Source organism: Talpa occidentalis, unplaced genomic scaffold, assembly GCF_014898055.3.
Source record: "Talpa occidentalis isolate TD23 unplaced genomic scaffold, MPIMG_talOcc4v2.1 talOcc4.7, whole genome shotgun sequence".
Lineage (NCBI taxonomy): Eukaryota > Metazoa > Chordata > Mammalia > Eulipotyphla > Talpidae > Talpa > Talpa occidentalis.
Window position 1 is genome coordinate 28975071 of NW_023605083.1, and position 17219 is coordinate 28992289.

A 17219-nucleotide genomic window follows, 5' to 3' on the forward strand; every position below is an offset into this window, starting at 1 on the left:
TAACATTTCTCCTATATTAAAGCAGAATCAGGAAGGGCAACTTATCAAAGATTTTAACATTTGCAAGGCACACACACTTTTAAGAGAATGACAAAACAGACACTATGTCCAGACTTTTGTTGCATATGTACCTGGACACCTGGCATGATGAGTTGGTAGCTGACTTTTGCATTCATTTTCTGAAAAGAAAATGTGCATTCTGAATGCTAATTTATATCTACTTTGCAGAAATACAAAGACGTAGTTGCAAGTACTAGGAAGGCAAAAATAAGCCCAAACTAAACTGTATAAGTTCTTTATTTCTGAAAACCAAAGGAAAAAAAAAAAACAAAAAATTTGCTATATTTCAATAATGGACATGGATGGAGGGAGTTGGGCAAATGTTCTTTTTCCTTAGTTAAAAATGGGTCAATATTTACTATCAATGACGAAGATTAAAAAGTAAGTAAAATTTCCAGGAAGCACACTCTAACTTGATACTTAGAAAATGTACCTCTTTCTTTCTGATTTGTTTTTTAAATAAATCAAGAGCTGTAAGGGGCCTAAAATCACTCAGTATTTATAAGTCCAACCCAAAAGCTGGGTGCCTTTAGCTACTCCTGCTTTCACACATTTAGGTTTATGCACCAGCCAGGGAAGGATGCTGTTTTAATGGCTCACCTGAGGGGAGGCCTTAGCTGGCAAAGACAGGGGGTGGGCTAGAGAGAGGATACCATGCTGAGTTTCTATTCCAAATCGGGCTGAATAAGAGAGAGGCAACCTCACTGGTCATTTTTACTTGTCTACGTACTGAATTTATTGTGAACTCTTTGAGGACAGAAGGAGTACATTATTCCTTTTGTATATCTCAGTGCATGGTACCCAGTAGACACCTAGGTTGAATAAAAGGCCCAATTGCCCTTGGGGCTTCTTTCTCCCACTTGTTTCATGTATTCAAATTGATTAGGGCAAGAAATGATTTATTTATTTATTTATTTTTAGAGAACCTGAGTTTTTTTTTAAAAAGTTATTATTTATTTATGCATACAAAAACTGGGGCACAGGCCAGAGGTGTGGAGGGGTGAGAGGATTCTCAGAGACAGAGACAGAGTGGGGAGCAAAACAGGCAGACTGACAAAATACACTGCTGAGGGGAGCAGCAGGTGAGACAGAAGAGGTCTGCTGCACCATGTGGGTATCTCCCTGGCCAGGGATCGAACTAGTGCTTGCAGAGGCTGCGGCTAGCTTCACAGTGCTGTGCTCAACCCCTTGCCCAAGAAATGATTTTTTTAAAATCATTTAAAATCAAGGGAGGCCCAAGAAATGATTTTTTTAAAGCTTCAGTGGTTCTCAGTTTTCCTCCTTAAGCTCATTCACACCTTGGGATGAATTACTTTGATGTAAGAATCCTCAAGAGTGTTTGCATGTCACCATTCACCCAGCGGGAGCTCAGAAGGGAAGAAAGGTTATGAGGGGCAGACCCACAAGGATCTGGCTTTGGATTGTAGAAAGCAGCCTCCAGGGTCTGCATGAACAGGGACAGTGCTGAGAGCACTTAAAGAGGAGTTTTATATGGGTTAGAGTGTCACCATTACAGAGATTCTATTTTCCAAGTTAATCTAGAGGGTTCTGATAGCACAGCCTCCCCAGTGTTTTTGTGAACATTCAGGATTTGTAAACACACAGAACTTGGTGATGCTGGTATTTAGAGGCCAAGCTAGAAGCTACACACCAGTTTCTCCCAAGTTACTAACCTGTACTATATGGTCCAGATTCGCTGTACTTCTTGTGTTTAAAACCGAATTTCTACTGCTCTTTATAGAGAGGAGTGAAAGGAAGAGAAACAAGGAAGACCACATCCTAAAAACTTTCTCTTTCCCTCAGCCTCTTTGTAAGCAGTCTGGTCTAGTGCAGTTTTTCTGGAATTTCCAACTTCATAGAACATTTAGAACACCTTCCCCGGCTCTTCACCACCACCCTCCCAGGTCAAAGGTCTCAATCAGCTAGTACCTTCCTCCTAAGTGCGGGACACAGACTTTGACCTTTAAGTCTACCATGGGGGCCTTACATGTTACCTACCCGCCTTCTTCTGAATATTTATGCCCAAATGCCAGGATGTCGGATGCCCGTCCACTCCCATCACAGACAACCACTGGCACAGGAGGGGTGTCTCGAAGGTACTCCAAGACAATTGAGATCACATTGGGTCCTCCTTCCACAATGAGTGCCACCACCGGAACGCCTTGACCAATTCCTGCATTAAAAAGGGAAAACAAAAAAACCAAATGGAAAAAAAAAAAAACCAAAAACAAAAAAAACAAAACAAACCAACAACACAAGGCCAGCAAACCAAAGAAAGAAAAAGAGAAACAAAAAGCACAAACTAAAATTACTGAGCACAGGGGAGGTAACAACATATGAAGGGATAAAATACTGAGCGAAAATTTACAGAAAACCCTTAGCAGAATGTTCCCCGCCCCCTACCCCACCCCAGAGCGTCTGTTTGACTTTGCCTTTCCTGGAAATTCTAAGGTGCTGGGTCAGGCTACCACATTTCACATGGGAAGGTGCAGGGAGAAGAGGGAAAGTAGGGAGGTGGTTAGTAGGTGAAGCACTAGGCCAACAGTCAAAAGATTGGAAGCTAAATGTGAGCTCAAGCAAGTCTTACATGCAGCCAGGGTGGTTTCCTATTTGAAAAGTGGGAAATGAAAACAAGCTACCTCCCTTGGGGCTGTGGCAGTGCTAAGATGACGACTAAGTGGCTCTTTTCTTTAAAGACTATCAAAGTTAGCCTGCATCATACTTTAACTTGTTGCAATCAACCACTGCTTAAATTCTGGGCCTGTGATCAGCTGACTTGATTCTTAACAGCCTAGCAGTTGTAGTAGAGCACCCAGGAGACCAGGCATCTGCCGTCTGCCATTATTGTGTCTCATGACCAAGCCAGGGTTCAGCCATGTGTTGGGTGGTCAGTAAACATGGGTCAAATTCTACTGAATGAGGGTTTCACTGACCTTTACTAAAATATTTAAACTAGTTATATACCGAGTCATAAACTACTGCTGTTGTCAAATAAAAGTTGTCCTGCCACCAGACTTAGGTATAATTCAATGAACATATTCAAGGGAAATATTAACAGCGATGTAGTAAAGAAATTAAATTCACTTTTAAGTGATATCTCAATAACTTCTTTGGTCATTGAAAAATCTCCTTTTGCTCAGTCTGATAGCACACTTTTTTTCTCTGCCTTCTCAGACTAGTTGGGGATTTGAGCTATAATACCGTTAACAGGAAGTGGTGGTGTAGGGTACACAAAGATGTTATCTTAAGGGAGAAATCTATCAAAATTCTGTATCATTCCTGTAAATATGAACTTAAAAAAGCTCTTAGTCATCTCAACTTGCCCTCATCCCCCTTCTGCTTTTGTTTTATCTTATATGAAAAAGCTGCTTCCCTGTGAGAAGTAATCCTTTCATTTCTGGTTTCTTGTTCCATTACTAAATGACTTTATTAGACTTATATGTTATGTTTTACTTTTAAAGTATAAGAACATCAGTAACCCAGGGCCTTATCTATTCTACATCATTGTTTGTCGTGGTTTGATTTCATCTTATAGGAATGGTCCAATATGCCAGTTACACAAAAATGGATGCTCTTTCAAGAGTACATTTTATTTTTTTTCTTTTTCTTTTTATTTTCTTTTATTTTTTTTTCCAAGAGTACATTTTAAAAAACATAAGAAAATGATTATGGCTGATCAAGGCAAGTAGCCAAGATTTTTTTTTTTTTTTCTCAGAGGGAATTAGAGAAATCAACATTATCTGAGTATGAGGAGGTTTTCAGAATTTCTCCTTGAAACCCAGGAAAGGGAGTGAAAGGTCTTGCTCCTTCCCTTTGATCCAGAGACCCTTAAGGACTCAAACAAAAAAAATGTCGCTTTTAAAGCTTTGTTTGGGTGTCTGTTTCATAGACACCCTTTGCTATAGATTATGAGGATTAAGAAAGTTCCTGTTGAAAGGCACTTTGAAGATTAAGGGCTAACTTGAAATGTTATTACAATACTCTTCTTTAGGAGAATAATTTGCTGACATGAAAATACCCACCCCTTTCTAGATCTGTGTTTTGAAAGTCTTGGGAGTCTCTTTTCCAATGTTTAAAGTTAATTTATCAGGTATTTTCCATTGTACTACATAATTTAACTTTTCCTGTTGCTTTGTTTTAGCACCTGCTACCATATTGTGTTGCTCAAGGAACACCATGTTCTACCCACTGTTTTATACCAGATGTCAGATTTAGACTCATTCTAGGGTTCTCCTAAGGAAGGCCTTTGCTAAATTTTGATTGAGCACTGCTTCTGTCAGTGGGATCTTTACTCAACTCAGACAAACTGTGATCCACTCAGTGTTTTCATGGGAGGAAAAGGTCTAGATTAGCTCTTCTAGAATGTCCTAGTGATCTAGATTCTATCAGACAATTGTCAAGAGGGCTAAAAATCTCTTCTCTTTGAAAGGATATATAGAGGAAAAGGATCAATTTTTATAGGACAATTTGAGAGCAGTAAAGTGTTTGTTGATTTCCTGCCAAAGTATTTGTCAAATGTTCAAATTGCTATAACCTCTAAAAATACAGAAGTATTTTAGATGATCAAATTTCCTATATTTGGAATAAAGCTGTTAATAATTAAAATGATCAAAACACATTGATTCACATATATATGAATATGAATATATATGTGTATATATATATTCCATTGCTAAAAATGAGATGCAGCAGTGTATTAAAATATTTACTTTTTCATAAATATTGAGTATACCTAGTATATTTTTGGTCCCAAATTGTCTCCCAATTCCTTCAGCGATAATATATGGAAATTATTTCCATAGATAATAAAAGTATTTATAGCCTAAACTAAAAGCACATTTTAATATTTTAGTTATAGGTGGTAGAAAATCATGCTTTGTGTGAGTAGCATGCTTTACACAAATCAAATGTGCCAATATGTGGTAACATTAAGCCTTTCTGTCAGGATGCACACACATGCACAATGCCTTTGTTTCAGAGAAAAGAAAATGGCATCTAATAGGCTAAAAAAAAAGCCTACTTTGGGGACTTATGGATCTTTGAATACTTTTTGTGACTCTAATGAAAGCTACTGACCCTTTCTCCATGAAAATAAATGCACATATGGTAGGCACAAAAATGCTTTCATTTTTGTTCAAGGGGTTCATGGATCCTTGATGCTTATTCCTGAAAAACTTGCTAATCAACTCCTACAAAACCCCACCCTACATTAAGTACACATGATAAGATATTTGCAAAGAGCATCGGATTTTTTTTTTTTTCTTTAATGAAACTCACTGAAGCTTCTGAGAGAAATTTCACAATAGGTTTTCAAACAAAACTGCCCAGTGGAGTTGGGTCACATTATCTCTTCCCCATTGTATGGATTCCCTGGGCCTTCCTGGGGAAACACTGCCTGTCTTTCTTCCTGTGCCCCACCCACTCTTTTCTTCCTTGTTTTCCTTAATTTTTCTGTTCACACTTTCTTTTCTAAATTACATTGAGGATAGGATATTAATAAACTCTGGAAAAATTCACAGATTTACAAATTAGAACCTATAGTGTATGACTACATGAGTGAAACCTTTTTAAAATATCAAAAATGGTGCTTTTAAAATTACTAACAAAAAAAATTTGGGAATCGACTGCATATTGAGCTAGACTCATAGACCTGCTACCATTTGTTTATGCCCATAAAAAATTTAATAAAAGTTCTTTTGAAGAATGTCATAAATTTATACCTTGCTCAGATAATTCTGCTGCCCAGTCTCTCTCTCTCTCTCTCTCTCTCTCTCTCACACACACACACACACACACACACACACACATGCACACATACACACAGGTTTTAGATTCATGTTTAAAAAAAATTTAATCTTTATTATTCAGGAAAGAAGAATCTTTGTATTGAGATTCTCTCAGGGACCAAAAAAGGAAAAGTAGGTTAATTCCCTAATTGATTGCAGTAATTTTTTAAATTGAAGTAACATTGTATTATAATATATAGGTTTCAGGTGTGCATCATTAAAAATCAGCATGTGTATATGCTACATTAAGTTCACCACTAAAAGTCCTCCTTTACATGATTTACCCACCTTCCTTCCCCTCCCCTTCTGGAAACCACTAATTGGTCTTATAGTCTAAAAGTTATTTTTGTCTTATTAATTCTCCCCTTTGTTTTCTCTGTATACCACATATAAATGATGATTGCAATAATTTTTCATTTGCCCATAACCAAAGATTTACAGTTGTTCTCAGAGATTTCCGTTAGAATTTAATTTTAGAGCAAGGTAGAGTTGCTTAAGCAGGAACAGGAAACATGCTTGTCACATTCTTTAACTTTTGTGATTTTTGGAATTGGAAGCATTAGAGCTGATAAAAAAAAAAGTGAACTTGGGCAATGGAGTTAGCAGTTCCATCTTCAAGATTCTAGGTCGACCTAGGGCTTTCAAATTACAAGCTAATCTCGATGAATTGTTCTTGGCAGAAGAGAACCTCAGGGACTTTGGTCATTTTTTCTGAGTGCATGATAGGCCAAAAAACAAATCCCAGTAAATCAAAATTGGCTTAAATAAAGACTGGGTTGAGTGTGGTAAGCAAGGGAAGTGGCAGGGGTAGAAGAACATTTTCAAATTCCAAAAGGCATTATTATTACTTTTTTCTAACTGCTGTCACAAGGCCATAATCTATGATCTGCTCAGACCTGTGAAAACGTTTGGCGTGTTGTAGTGAAATGCCTAGATAACAGAGAGATTTGATCAAATGAATAATTTGAGTTTATGTAAACATTTCTATATATGATCTAAAATGTCTATGGGCCTAAGGACTAATTTACTATTGGAAAATGGTTCCTATTTATGTGGAGATTGGAACATAGAAGATTTATCTTTAGCTACGACTTACAGATTTAGGTTATAGGTCCTATGATTGTTATTGTATAGATTGTTTAGAAAGGAGGTCTTGAACTTTGTGAGAAATGACTTCTTGGAGATAATGAACAATTCAAGAGTAAGCCTGTCAGTGGTGGGTAGACATTTCTGTTTATCAGCTAATGTCAGGTAATAATAATGTGACACTCTTAATTCACTGTACTTGCGTTCTCTGGGATTATGTGATTCTTGATGATTGAGGAATTTTTATGGAGAATTTCCATGCTCTTCAAGTATGCATAGAATGAGACTTTATCAATATTTTATGTTACACAATTTAAAATTTGCATAAAAGTAAAAAGTAACAAACATGCTCTTTTCATCCTACTGACTTGAATACTTGGTCTTTAATTGAATGGTTGACTTTACTAAAAGAAACACTGGTTACCATTTTCTATATCTGGACTATATAATAGGGCAATAAAAGTCAGCAATCCTCCAAGGTCTTGCACTTTTCAAATAGAATCTTATACAGATTTGGGGCATGTTAATAATTACCATAGTGATGAAAAGAGAAGCATTCACACTATTCACCTTATTCTAATGAATACCAATTTACTGCCTTCTTGAGAAATAACAGCTGATATTTGCACAATACCACAATTTTTCAGAAATAGTTTCAGATTTAGATTCTCGATGCCCTTAACTATTTAGTGCAACTCTTTGGTGATCTGGAAATTGTGGGATGGCCTTGGGAAACTACATAAATCCAGTTATCAGTTTTGCCTAACTGACAACACTGAAATATATTCTTATGTGTTAAGTTTAAGGTCCTTCTTGCAATTAGAAAAATTCCCAGTACATGAATATTTGGGTATAACTGTAGGATTTTATTATATAGAAAGAGGATGTTTTAATATATTATCTTGGGTGAAAGGAAACATGATTGGAAATCTTTGAGTTATGAAGGAACACAGTGAACCCACAAAAATATCTAAAAGGAAAAATGTATTTCATTTTAACTAGAATATCTCTTCAATCTTCTGCAGAAGCAGGTGTTTTGGATATTGCTTTCATGATTTGGAGCTAGGTCCCAATATCTTTTCAAGACAACAGAATTGTACCTGGAATGTGTCTGACCTTACTTAGAAAAGGGTAACAAATCCAAATATCTTTTGGCAAATCCTGAGGATTTACCCGATGGTGAATGACAAACCTGTGTAATCCAATCCTGTGTGACACTTCTTTGGGCCACTTGTATTCTGCATCTAAGTTGATTCTGAGAAAAGTATTTGGAAATAGGAAGTACTTAGCAAACTAGTAAGTGATCAAAATAAAACCACCTGTGCAAGATGCCTCCCTGCTAGATAATTTTAGTTCTCTAGTGGGGAAGAAATTCCTGAGATTGGGGCTTTCCAGGGCATATACTTCTAACTCATTTAAGGACTAGGTTAAAGATAAAATAATGTGAAATTCTTTAACATCTTTATTTATTTATTTTTTAACACAGCTGAGGGGAGCAGCGGGTGGCAGCAGAGGTCTGCATGCCATGTGATACCCTCGCTGGTGGCCGGGGATCAAACTAGCACTGCACAGGCTGCTGGCAGCTTCACAGCCCAGCGCTCAACCACTGTGCCACCAGGGGAGGCGCAATATCTTTTTTTTTTTATTGGTCATCATCAACCCCTCTGACAACTTATTTAACATAATGAGCCCCCTCTGTATGTAATCTTTAGCCTATGGTCTGCAGAGGTGTGGGGTGGGCCTTCATGTTGGAGCATAATTGATGCTCCTGGGGAAGGCTGGTGGCCAGTCCTGGCACCTGCTTTGCTCCTGTCAGGTAGAAGGGTCACCTGGGTGCTATATCCAAGTATTTCACAGAGCCACAAGAGTTTATACCCAGTCTTTGCGAGCTCTAGGCAGAGAGGAATCACTCTCGGAATGTACCTTGGTTTCTGGAGAATGGCAACTTTTATTAATACATTCCAATGGGACATTTGCCTGCCTCCTTTCTGGCAGTGGGCGCCTGAGTACTGGGGTTTTGCCTTGATTTCAAGCTCGCAGACACTACAGTCTCTCCCCGTACTCTCTCACTTTCTTAGATGGGGCTTTTCCTTAGACTCTGCCTGGAACTGGCTGGATCTGCCTGGTCTTTGTATTCAGTCTCTGGCTCTTGGTTCCATGGTGGCCTCAACCATCATTGTCTGCTGGCTTCCAGCTGACTCCGCTGTCCCTCTCCGCTCACTGAAGTCCAGTGTTCCTCCCCGCGACTGTGAATGGGGACAGCATGGCAGGACATCACAAAATGACTAAGGTGTTAGCGGGAACCACATACATCTGAGAAGGGCAGACATATGTCTACTTATTGGTACACCAAAAACCTACTTCAGTATTCTACAAAGGATCTGCTGCACAGAATTGGTACAGAAGCCACTGGTTGTTTTGAGTAATAAGTGAGTTATTTATGAAGCATTTAGAACAGAGGTTGTCACTTAAAAAGAACTATATGGTAAACCCAAATATCAAGAGTAGTCTTCATATGTATGAAGTTCATGAAAGGCTTTTATTCTCAATGTATAAATGATTCATGAAGAGGAAAGAAAACTAAATGTCATCTATATGTTTACACCAAGTGGCTATTCTGACAAACAACTGAAACACGCTTTTCCAAAATTTGAATACTTTCTCACACAGAAAATGATATATTTAAGAAGTGAAATTCCTTTCTCTGGCATCCAAAAGACTCCAACTTCCTGCTCCTGGGTAGATGATATTTTGTGTCTCTCCCCCAGTGCCCTCCCTGGGGTCTTTCCTCAGTACTTCAATCAGCTAGTTAAGTCTTTTGAGTTCTGTGTGTTGGACAAAGATGTAAATGCCAAGTAACAAAACCCATAAACTGACTCCAAGTGTTGTATGCTAATAAACTTAGCTTTTGACTTAATCAGTGGGAAAGCTATTCCCTTATGGCCAGACAGCCCTGAAATAGTCTGCGATTAATGTCCATATATTACTAAGACATCCAAGCAACATTCTCAGTGAATCATTTCAATAGAAAGGGAACAGCCAATCCCCTGGGCTGGGAGGAAAGTATTGCTTTCATAAAAGGAAAGAGCCAGCAGTATTTTCTTTGGGGCCTTTATTTGCAGGCTGAATGTTTTAATGTAATTGATCTAAGTCTACAAGAGAACTCTCCCAAACAAAGCTATAGTCTTCTTAGTCTCTGCTCTGCTCATTTCTGCATTCTCAGATGTAAGGTAATCACAATGGTTCTATCTCATTTTACTTTGTAATACTTTGCCCTCACTATCCTAGAAACATGTCACGATTAAGTCCACGGCCTAAGTTCTTTTGACTTCTTGGCAGAATTAGTAAGCAGCAAAGCTGCCAAGGGAGTTAGGGATTGAAAAATGCATGGAAAGACCATGGTACTGGGGAAGCTGGGTGGGAGAGGTAGATGGTAGGAGAGGAAAATGTTGCTGGAATGGACAAATTGGTGGTATGTGTATTAATTTACCTTTGCAAAGTTATTTAAAAAATAGCTCTTTGCATCACTAGAAGGAGACTGCCATCACTTTTCCCTGCCTAAAACAGGAAAACTCCTATTCTCTCTTTAAAGAAGATTGTTAATCTTTTCCCTTTTTGTTAATCATGGTGAGAAACTGACACTCACCCCTAAGTTCCCAGGTTCAGAGAAGTCTTCCTCAGATCCCACCCTTTCTTCCCCACTAGGCAAAATTAACCATTCTCATTTGTCTGTTCTGAGAGCATTTACTTCTTTAAACTGTCCATGACAATGACTGTATTTTATGAAGTTTTCAATCAACTACTACAGTATAAAGAAAAAAATCCCTCAGTACCACATCTCTGGAAGTTTTATCTCATTAATTACATGGCTTGGGCATCTTTATTCTCTGTTACACAGGTTTAGTATTGTATTCCCAGCATACTATATAGTGCTCAATATGTAGTAGCTGCTTGCCAAAATTTGGTATATAGAAGGAAGCCAGGGCACTGAATTACCCAAGTCTATTCTGGTACCTATTCCATTCAATTTTAACTATTTTTCATAGGAATTTTAAAACACTTTCTGACATAAGAAATTTTTCCCTCCATTTACTGACCTGTGAACCAGGGCACTCAGATCTGATTTAAATTCTCATGAAATCAGGAAGTATGCCTAGTTTCTGTGGAATATTAAAATTGGCTTCCTAACTGATTTCCCTTTCTCCAAAACAGTCGTCACGTCACTGCTAGTTATCATCCTTAAATACTGTCTTCTCTGTGGCAGTCTTTGGCATGTCCCATTGTTTATAGAAAAGCCCAAATCCTTTTGCATGACAGATAAGGTTCCTCATGTCCTGGCCCCAACCTTCATTTGCAGCCTCCTCTCCCTCCAGAACTCAGCTCACCCTCATTTCAGTCTCAGCAGACTGTTGTTGCTATCTGCCATGTAGCATTACTTTTTACTTTCCTTGGTTATCCTAATTTTCAGAGGGAGTATCTCTCCCTACTTTTGGTTTCATAAGAAATCTGCCCTACACACGTTGGTGGACTTTCTGTACTTTCATTGACTTGGCCTTCTTGGTAAATTTGCGAATACTTGGGTTTGTTCACATCACCTCACTTTTCTTCCTCTTGGCATCTGCCTGCCTGAGGAGGCCTGAGCTCTCCTAGGTCCTCCGCGGGCTCAGTCCCTGATGAGTGTGTAGTGGTGAGGGAACCTGAAGGTCACTGTGGGCTTCTATCTAATTATGGAGACACTTTATGTCCACTTGGCCAGTAGCCTTAAAGCCATATCTGCTAACTTGTCAACCAATCCAAAATTATATTTTGGATTCTATCAACTACTATTTATGCCTCAAATTGTTCAGAACTTGAATGAGGAACAGAGGTGCTGTTTATTGTGCCCCACAGAAATCCCCAACTCAGGAATCCAAGTCAAGTTCAAATGTTACCAATTACTGGTGGTTCCATTCTTGCATCAACAACAACAACAACAACAAAACATATCTTTTGGTAGTTTTTTTATTCTGCAGTTCTTGTATGTCCACTATATTGTAAACTCCTTGGGATAAAGATTCCCTGCCCATCTTAGGCAACATTTTGGTTTCTATGCCCTCACACTTAGAAGGTAATTCAAATAAATGTGAAATAAAACAAAAAGTGAATGTACTCTGGCTAGTGTCTAGACCGTGGGACTAGCACAGCTGAAGGGACAGGAATAAACTGATAGTTATAATGGAACTGACCTTCCTAGCTCAACATTTTGATGCATCCTGCTGAAAGCAGAGATGACCACCATTTAAGTGGTATACTTTCACAGGCTGTGACTGTTGGACCTCAGCAGTGGTCAGGGACCCAGAGCAGAACATGCTGTGACCTGTGTGGGTGCTCACATTTTCCTTGTCTGTCTGGATTAAGTGGGGAAGAGTCTAGATTCTTTTGGACTCGAATAGCCAATTTCAGTTCAAGCGGTCCTGTAGTTTGAAATCAAAAGCTTGCTGTTTCTTAGAATTGGACCCAATCGGCATGACAGCACATCCTGACCACTGGGGAGAAAGATGTAAATAAAAGTTTACATTCTTCCCCTTGCTGGAATGATGTCTGTGAAAGCTATTATTTTCTAGTGTTGAAATGAATAGGGAACTATATGACTAAAGTGGAAACCTAATTCCGTTCCCTCTGAGGTGACTGATATATTTTAACAGCGAAGATGCTATAGGCTAGGGATGAACTTCATTCTCTGCTAAGGTCATTAAAATAACTGATTGTCATTATCATGTATGAGACAAAAGAAGGGTACTGTTATTTGGGATTTAGTAATGGTATTTAATCTAGTCTCTGATCTATGGTTGAGAAAAAGATAAAATGTTTTTATTTGATCATCTAGGCATCCTTTCTAAAAGATAACATTACCAAGACCAATCTGATCAAATCTTTACTGTGATTAAATCCTTGGTGAGAAATATGGATGATACATTGTGGGGAAATTTCTTTCCTTTGGTTTCAAGTTTCCATGTGGAGGGAGCTCCATTCATGTCTCACATCTAGCCCTTTGTCCTTCCTTTCTACATACAGAATCATGTAACCTGATTGGTGTGCTGGCTGTCGATCATATTTCTTGATTGGATAAAAAAACTAATTTACTAAAAGTCTTTCAGTGCATGGAATTTAGCTTTTTTCTTCCTTTTCTGTGCTAACTAGGGATCTGTTATAGACCCCAGTTCTACTCTAGTTGACTATTGACACTTCTGGGGCCTGAGATGAACGGGTAACCCATTTGGCCTTAAACTAATTATCTGCAACAACTTCATTAATAAAAAATGATGTTTGATCAATGCTGCCAGACTCTGGGTGTCCAACTTTAGTCAGTCTGAATCTTGTCAAGAGCAAGGCATACTTTATCAGGCTTCCTCCAACATTAACAAAATGAACTGCTGTTATTTCTGTTTTTGACATTCACTTTTCAGTGGCATCTAACAAACTTGAATCTCTGTTTTAAGTTTGTGAACATGTACTTATTTTTTAAGTGTAAATATGGTCTTCTCTGAAAGGCAACTTTTCCTTGATGTCTTTTTAGCTCCTAAAAGGAAATGACTTGGCAAAATGTTTAAAAAAGCTAATTACAAGTAGTGCTAAAACAAGGTTGCTTGTGAATTTCTGAGTTGCCGTGGATGGTTCCAGGCAGGGAGGTCCACAGGGCCAAGGGGCAGAAGGCAGTTTCTCCCTTAGGTGAAGCAGCAGTTCGTCAGCACATGCCAGGTGTTGGGCACTCGGCCAGGTAAGCAGCATAAGCTTACACAATCTGCTCAAAAACCCTATGACAAAGATAATATTAGCCCTATTTTGTGGCTAAACTGAGGCATAGAGAGTAAGTGGCATTTCCAAACAGAGTTTCAAACAGAGACCCGACAGGAAATGTCAAGTTCTCTCTTTGTACAATACTGCACTGTCCCTCACTAGGAAAGCCAGGCAATTTCTCATCCAAATACCAGGACACATTTGCAAGTGAAAAGGTCATTAGGAATAACAGGTATAAACTGGAATGATTCAGTTCTGGACGAACCACTATGCACAGTCACTCTTCCTCGCTCATGTCTTAAGGTCTCAAGCTCGCTTCTAGGAGTTTGAAGATGGATGCCAACTTCACACAGTTAGAACGTGGCCTGAGTTTGGTGCTTGTTCCTCTGCCACTGACTTAAAAAGGCCAAGACTCGCTGTCCCCCATTGCTTCTTCAGGGGACCACGTTCCCCACGCCATTGAAACCACAGCTGTTCATAATCAGAACTATTCCCCCTCTAGGAACACAGAAGGATGAAGCTCCAGGGGAGGAATAGATCATTAAACATAGGAAAATAGCAACAACAGTGCAGCAGCACCTGCATCAATCCTGTAGAGGAAAAATATCAATTTAAAGTTTTTTTCTCATGTTCTAGCATATCCTTGATAGTTTTGGAAATAAATCCTGTCTACTTTCCTTCATAAATAAATACCTCATTACATTCTCTCACTGATGCACACTGGAGTGCATGATGAGGTATGAGGAGACACTAGTGGCCCAGAGGTATGCAGTAGGTACTTTGGATCCTAAATCACTGGGGTGTTTAACCTCATCATCCTACTCTGTCATGTTTGGGTGAAAGAGCCCTTGTTTTATTACCATTGCTGCCACCAAGAATCATTTGTCTGCATATTAAGTGCTAATTTCATCATTGTAGAGTGCAGGGTAGTGTACTGTTACCCATAAAGAAAGTGGCCTGACTGTTCTTAAAATCTGGATTCTAATGTGCACAGAGTTAGTTGTGCCCTGGAATGACCACCAGAAGGGGTGTGTAGAAATGCCCATTTCAGGTTCTCAGCTCTCCTTACCGGTGACCGCTCTAGCAGGATGGTTCCTTGGGTTAGCACACATCAGAGTCACCTGAAGGAACAGTTAAAATGCACAGCACTGGGCCCACCCTCAAAGCTTTGAGCAGGTCTAGCGTGGAACCTGAGAACTGGCATTTCTAACAAGTTCCCAGGTGATGCTAATCACTGCTATGACTTGAACAGTAGGGAGAGGAGGCTCCACCCATGAAAAGAGAGCAAGTCACAGCTGTGTGCCCTGGACCAGATGTAGGCAAAAGCCATGGAGTGGGGCTGAAGCACCTATGATATGTTTCTAAAAGTGTATTTTAAAGTCTAAACTGGATGTCAGGAAACTTTCACTGTGAAAATCCAAGTAATATTTTCACAGTAAAATATTTTCACAGTAAAATATTTTTTCAATCTTATAGGCCAGATGGTCTTTTTGCAACTGCTGACCTCTGCCGCTGTAGCAGTAAAGCAGCCATGGACAGTGCCTAAAAGAATGAGCATGACTATATGCCAACAAAGTTTTATTTACAAAGACAGATGGTGCACAGGATTGGCCCATGGGCTGTCATTTGCCAACCTTTGGGTCTAACTAATGTGATAAACATGATTTGTATAAGGCAACGTCTGTTAGCCTGCCATGCCTGAGTATGTCTGTGATCAATGAGAAACTAACCAGGTTGAAAACCTGCATGTAAGCCAAGCAGCAACATTTGCTTTAGGTGTACATGATCAATACACAATTGCCCTTACAAGAAGTTATGTATTTGTCTTACAAGTCAGTCTCCAGAATCTCTAGATTTTATTTCAATAGGGGTTTCACAGCACTGCTGAAGTTGCTTACATATATTTAGTACATGTATTTTGTTTTTAATGTATTTTTCCTCATTTTTAAAAGACCCTCATTTTTAAAAAGACCTTTGTGGGCTATCTTTTCTAAGGAGAGGATTGCGTTGGTGGCATGAGATAGCTCTTTCTAGGAGAGAAGAATGTCCCAAGGCTCAGTTCTTTGTCCTCTCCTGTCCCATTCCATATCTCCCTTGATAGTCCCAGCAGTTTCCTAGACCATCGACCCACTGCCAGATTCCACATGGTTATTGCCACTGAACTTGCATGACCATGACTCTCTCCACATCTCCACACATGGCTGTGAGGCCTCTCAAGTTTGACGTACCCAAAGCTAAGCTAATAATGACTCCTACTTGTCACTCCCATCCTCACTGTCTGCCCTAGCCTAGAAAATAGCAACTCTATTCTTCTAGCTGATCAGCCCCCAAAATGTGGAGTCAGACTTGACTCATCTTTTCCTCTTACACCCCTGTTCAACTTGATAGTAAATCTTGCCAGCTTTGCTTTCAGCTAGAGAGACCATTTCTCACCTCAACTGCTCACATCCCTAGCCTAAGCCACTGGATTATTGGCATCATCTCTTTTCGTGTGTCACTGCTTTCATCCCTGCTCCCATCTACGCTACTCTCAACTCAATAGGCAAAGCAATTCTGCTGAAACATACAAGGTCACTCACTGCTTTGCTCAAAACTCTACAGGCTCCCATTTCACGTAGAGAGACTATAAAAGTCAAAGGCTTTACAGTCCTCACTGGACCCGGTCCCTTGTTCCCTCGCTGGTTCCTTACTTATTCCACTCTTTCTTCACTCCACATGGCTACAGGCCTCCATGTCACCCACATCCCCACTTCAATGCCTTTTTATTGCTGCCAGAAATGGTCTTCTCAGGATGCCCACTTCTTCTCAATATTAAACATCCCCCTTTCTGAGTGTCCTTCCCCACCACTCTATTTAAAATTGCAGCCTCCTCCCTGAACTTCCTTGTTCTGTCTGTGCATTTTCCCTCTTCCTAGCACTTATCATTATCCAATATATTTCACTTATTTTCTATTTTCTTCCATCTAAATGTAAGCTCCATAAAGATAGGGATGAGCACAGAGACTGGTGTGAGGGGAAATGCTGTGACATGTCTCTGGGGGTGCTGAGCCCGAGGCTGCTGAGCCTTGGCCATCCATGATGCCAGTTGCAGCAAAAATTCTGCTGGCTTGACTCTGGGTGGAAGCACCTGAGCCTTTCTTCGGGGAGGAAGCAAACAGGCTTGGGCACAAAGGAAGGGAAAGAGTTATGGGGGAAGGAAAGAAAGAGGGTGGGGGGGGGGAGAGAGAGAGATCTTATAAAGATTGAATTTACCAGAACTAGATGGGGAAAGGGACTTGAAATTGAATTGAATTTACTTAAGAAAAAATTCATTATGTGGCATTTCCTATATAGCTAAGTTTATGAAAAATAATCCATACTCATTACAACAGTTCTTATTACTTGAATATTGAAAATGAATGAACAGAACAAAACAACTCCTACACCAGGCATGCCAAGAAAGTAGAATCTAAGAATGGAAATACAAGAGTGAGGGAACTTTCTTCGTCCTAACTCCTGATATGGACACTC

General features: G+C 39.4%; 1 protein-coding gene and 1 long non-coding RNA gene across 13 annotated transcripts in view; one reads left to right on the forward strand and one right to left on the reverse strand.

The window, feature by feature from the left end:
- Positions 1 to 17219, reverse strand: part of TRPM3 (transient receptor potential cation channel subfamily M member 3) — a 512968-nt gene that overhangs the window by 175508 nt on the left and 320241 nt on the right. For 11 of the 12 annotated variants that reach the window (XM_054689399.1, XM_054689395.1, XM_054689398.1 and 8 more), the window contains one exon: positions 2059 to 2233. In XM_054689399.1, coding sequence (XP_054545374.1) covers positions 2059 to 2233 — 175 coding nt within the window. Of the gene's footprint in view, positions 1 to 2054; positions 2234 to 17219 lie in introns of those variants that run through there. The other variant, XM_054689401.1, reaches the window with a different exon arrangement.
- LOC129144889 (uncharacterized) overlaps positions 1 to 17219 on the forward strand; it is a 90689-nt gene that overhangs the window by 40771 nt on the left and 32699 nt on the right. The gene's annotated exons all lie outside the window — the stretch shown is intronic.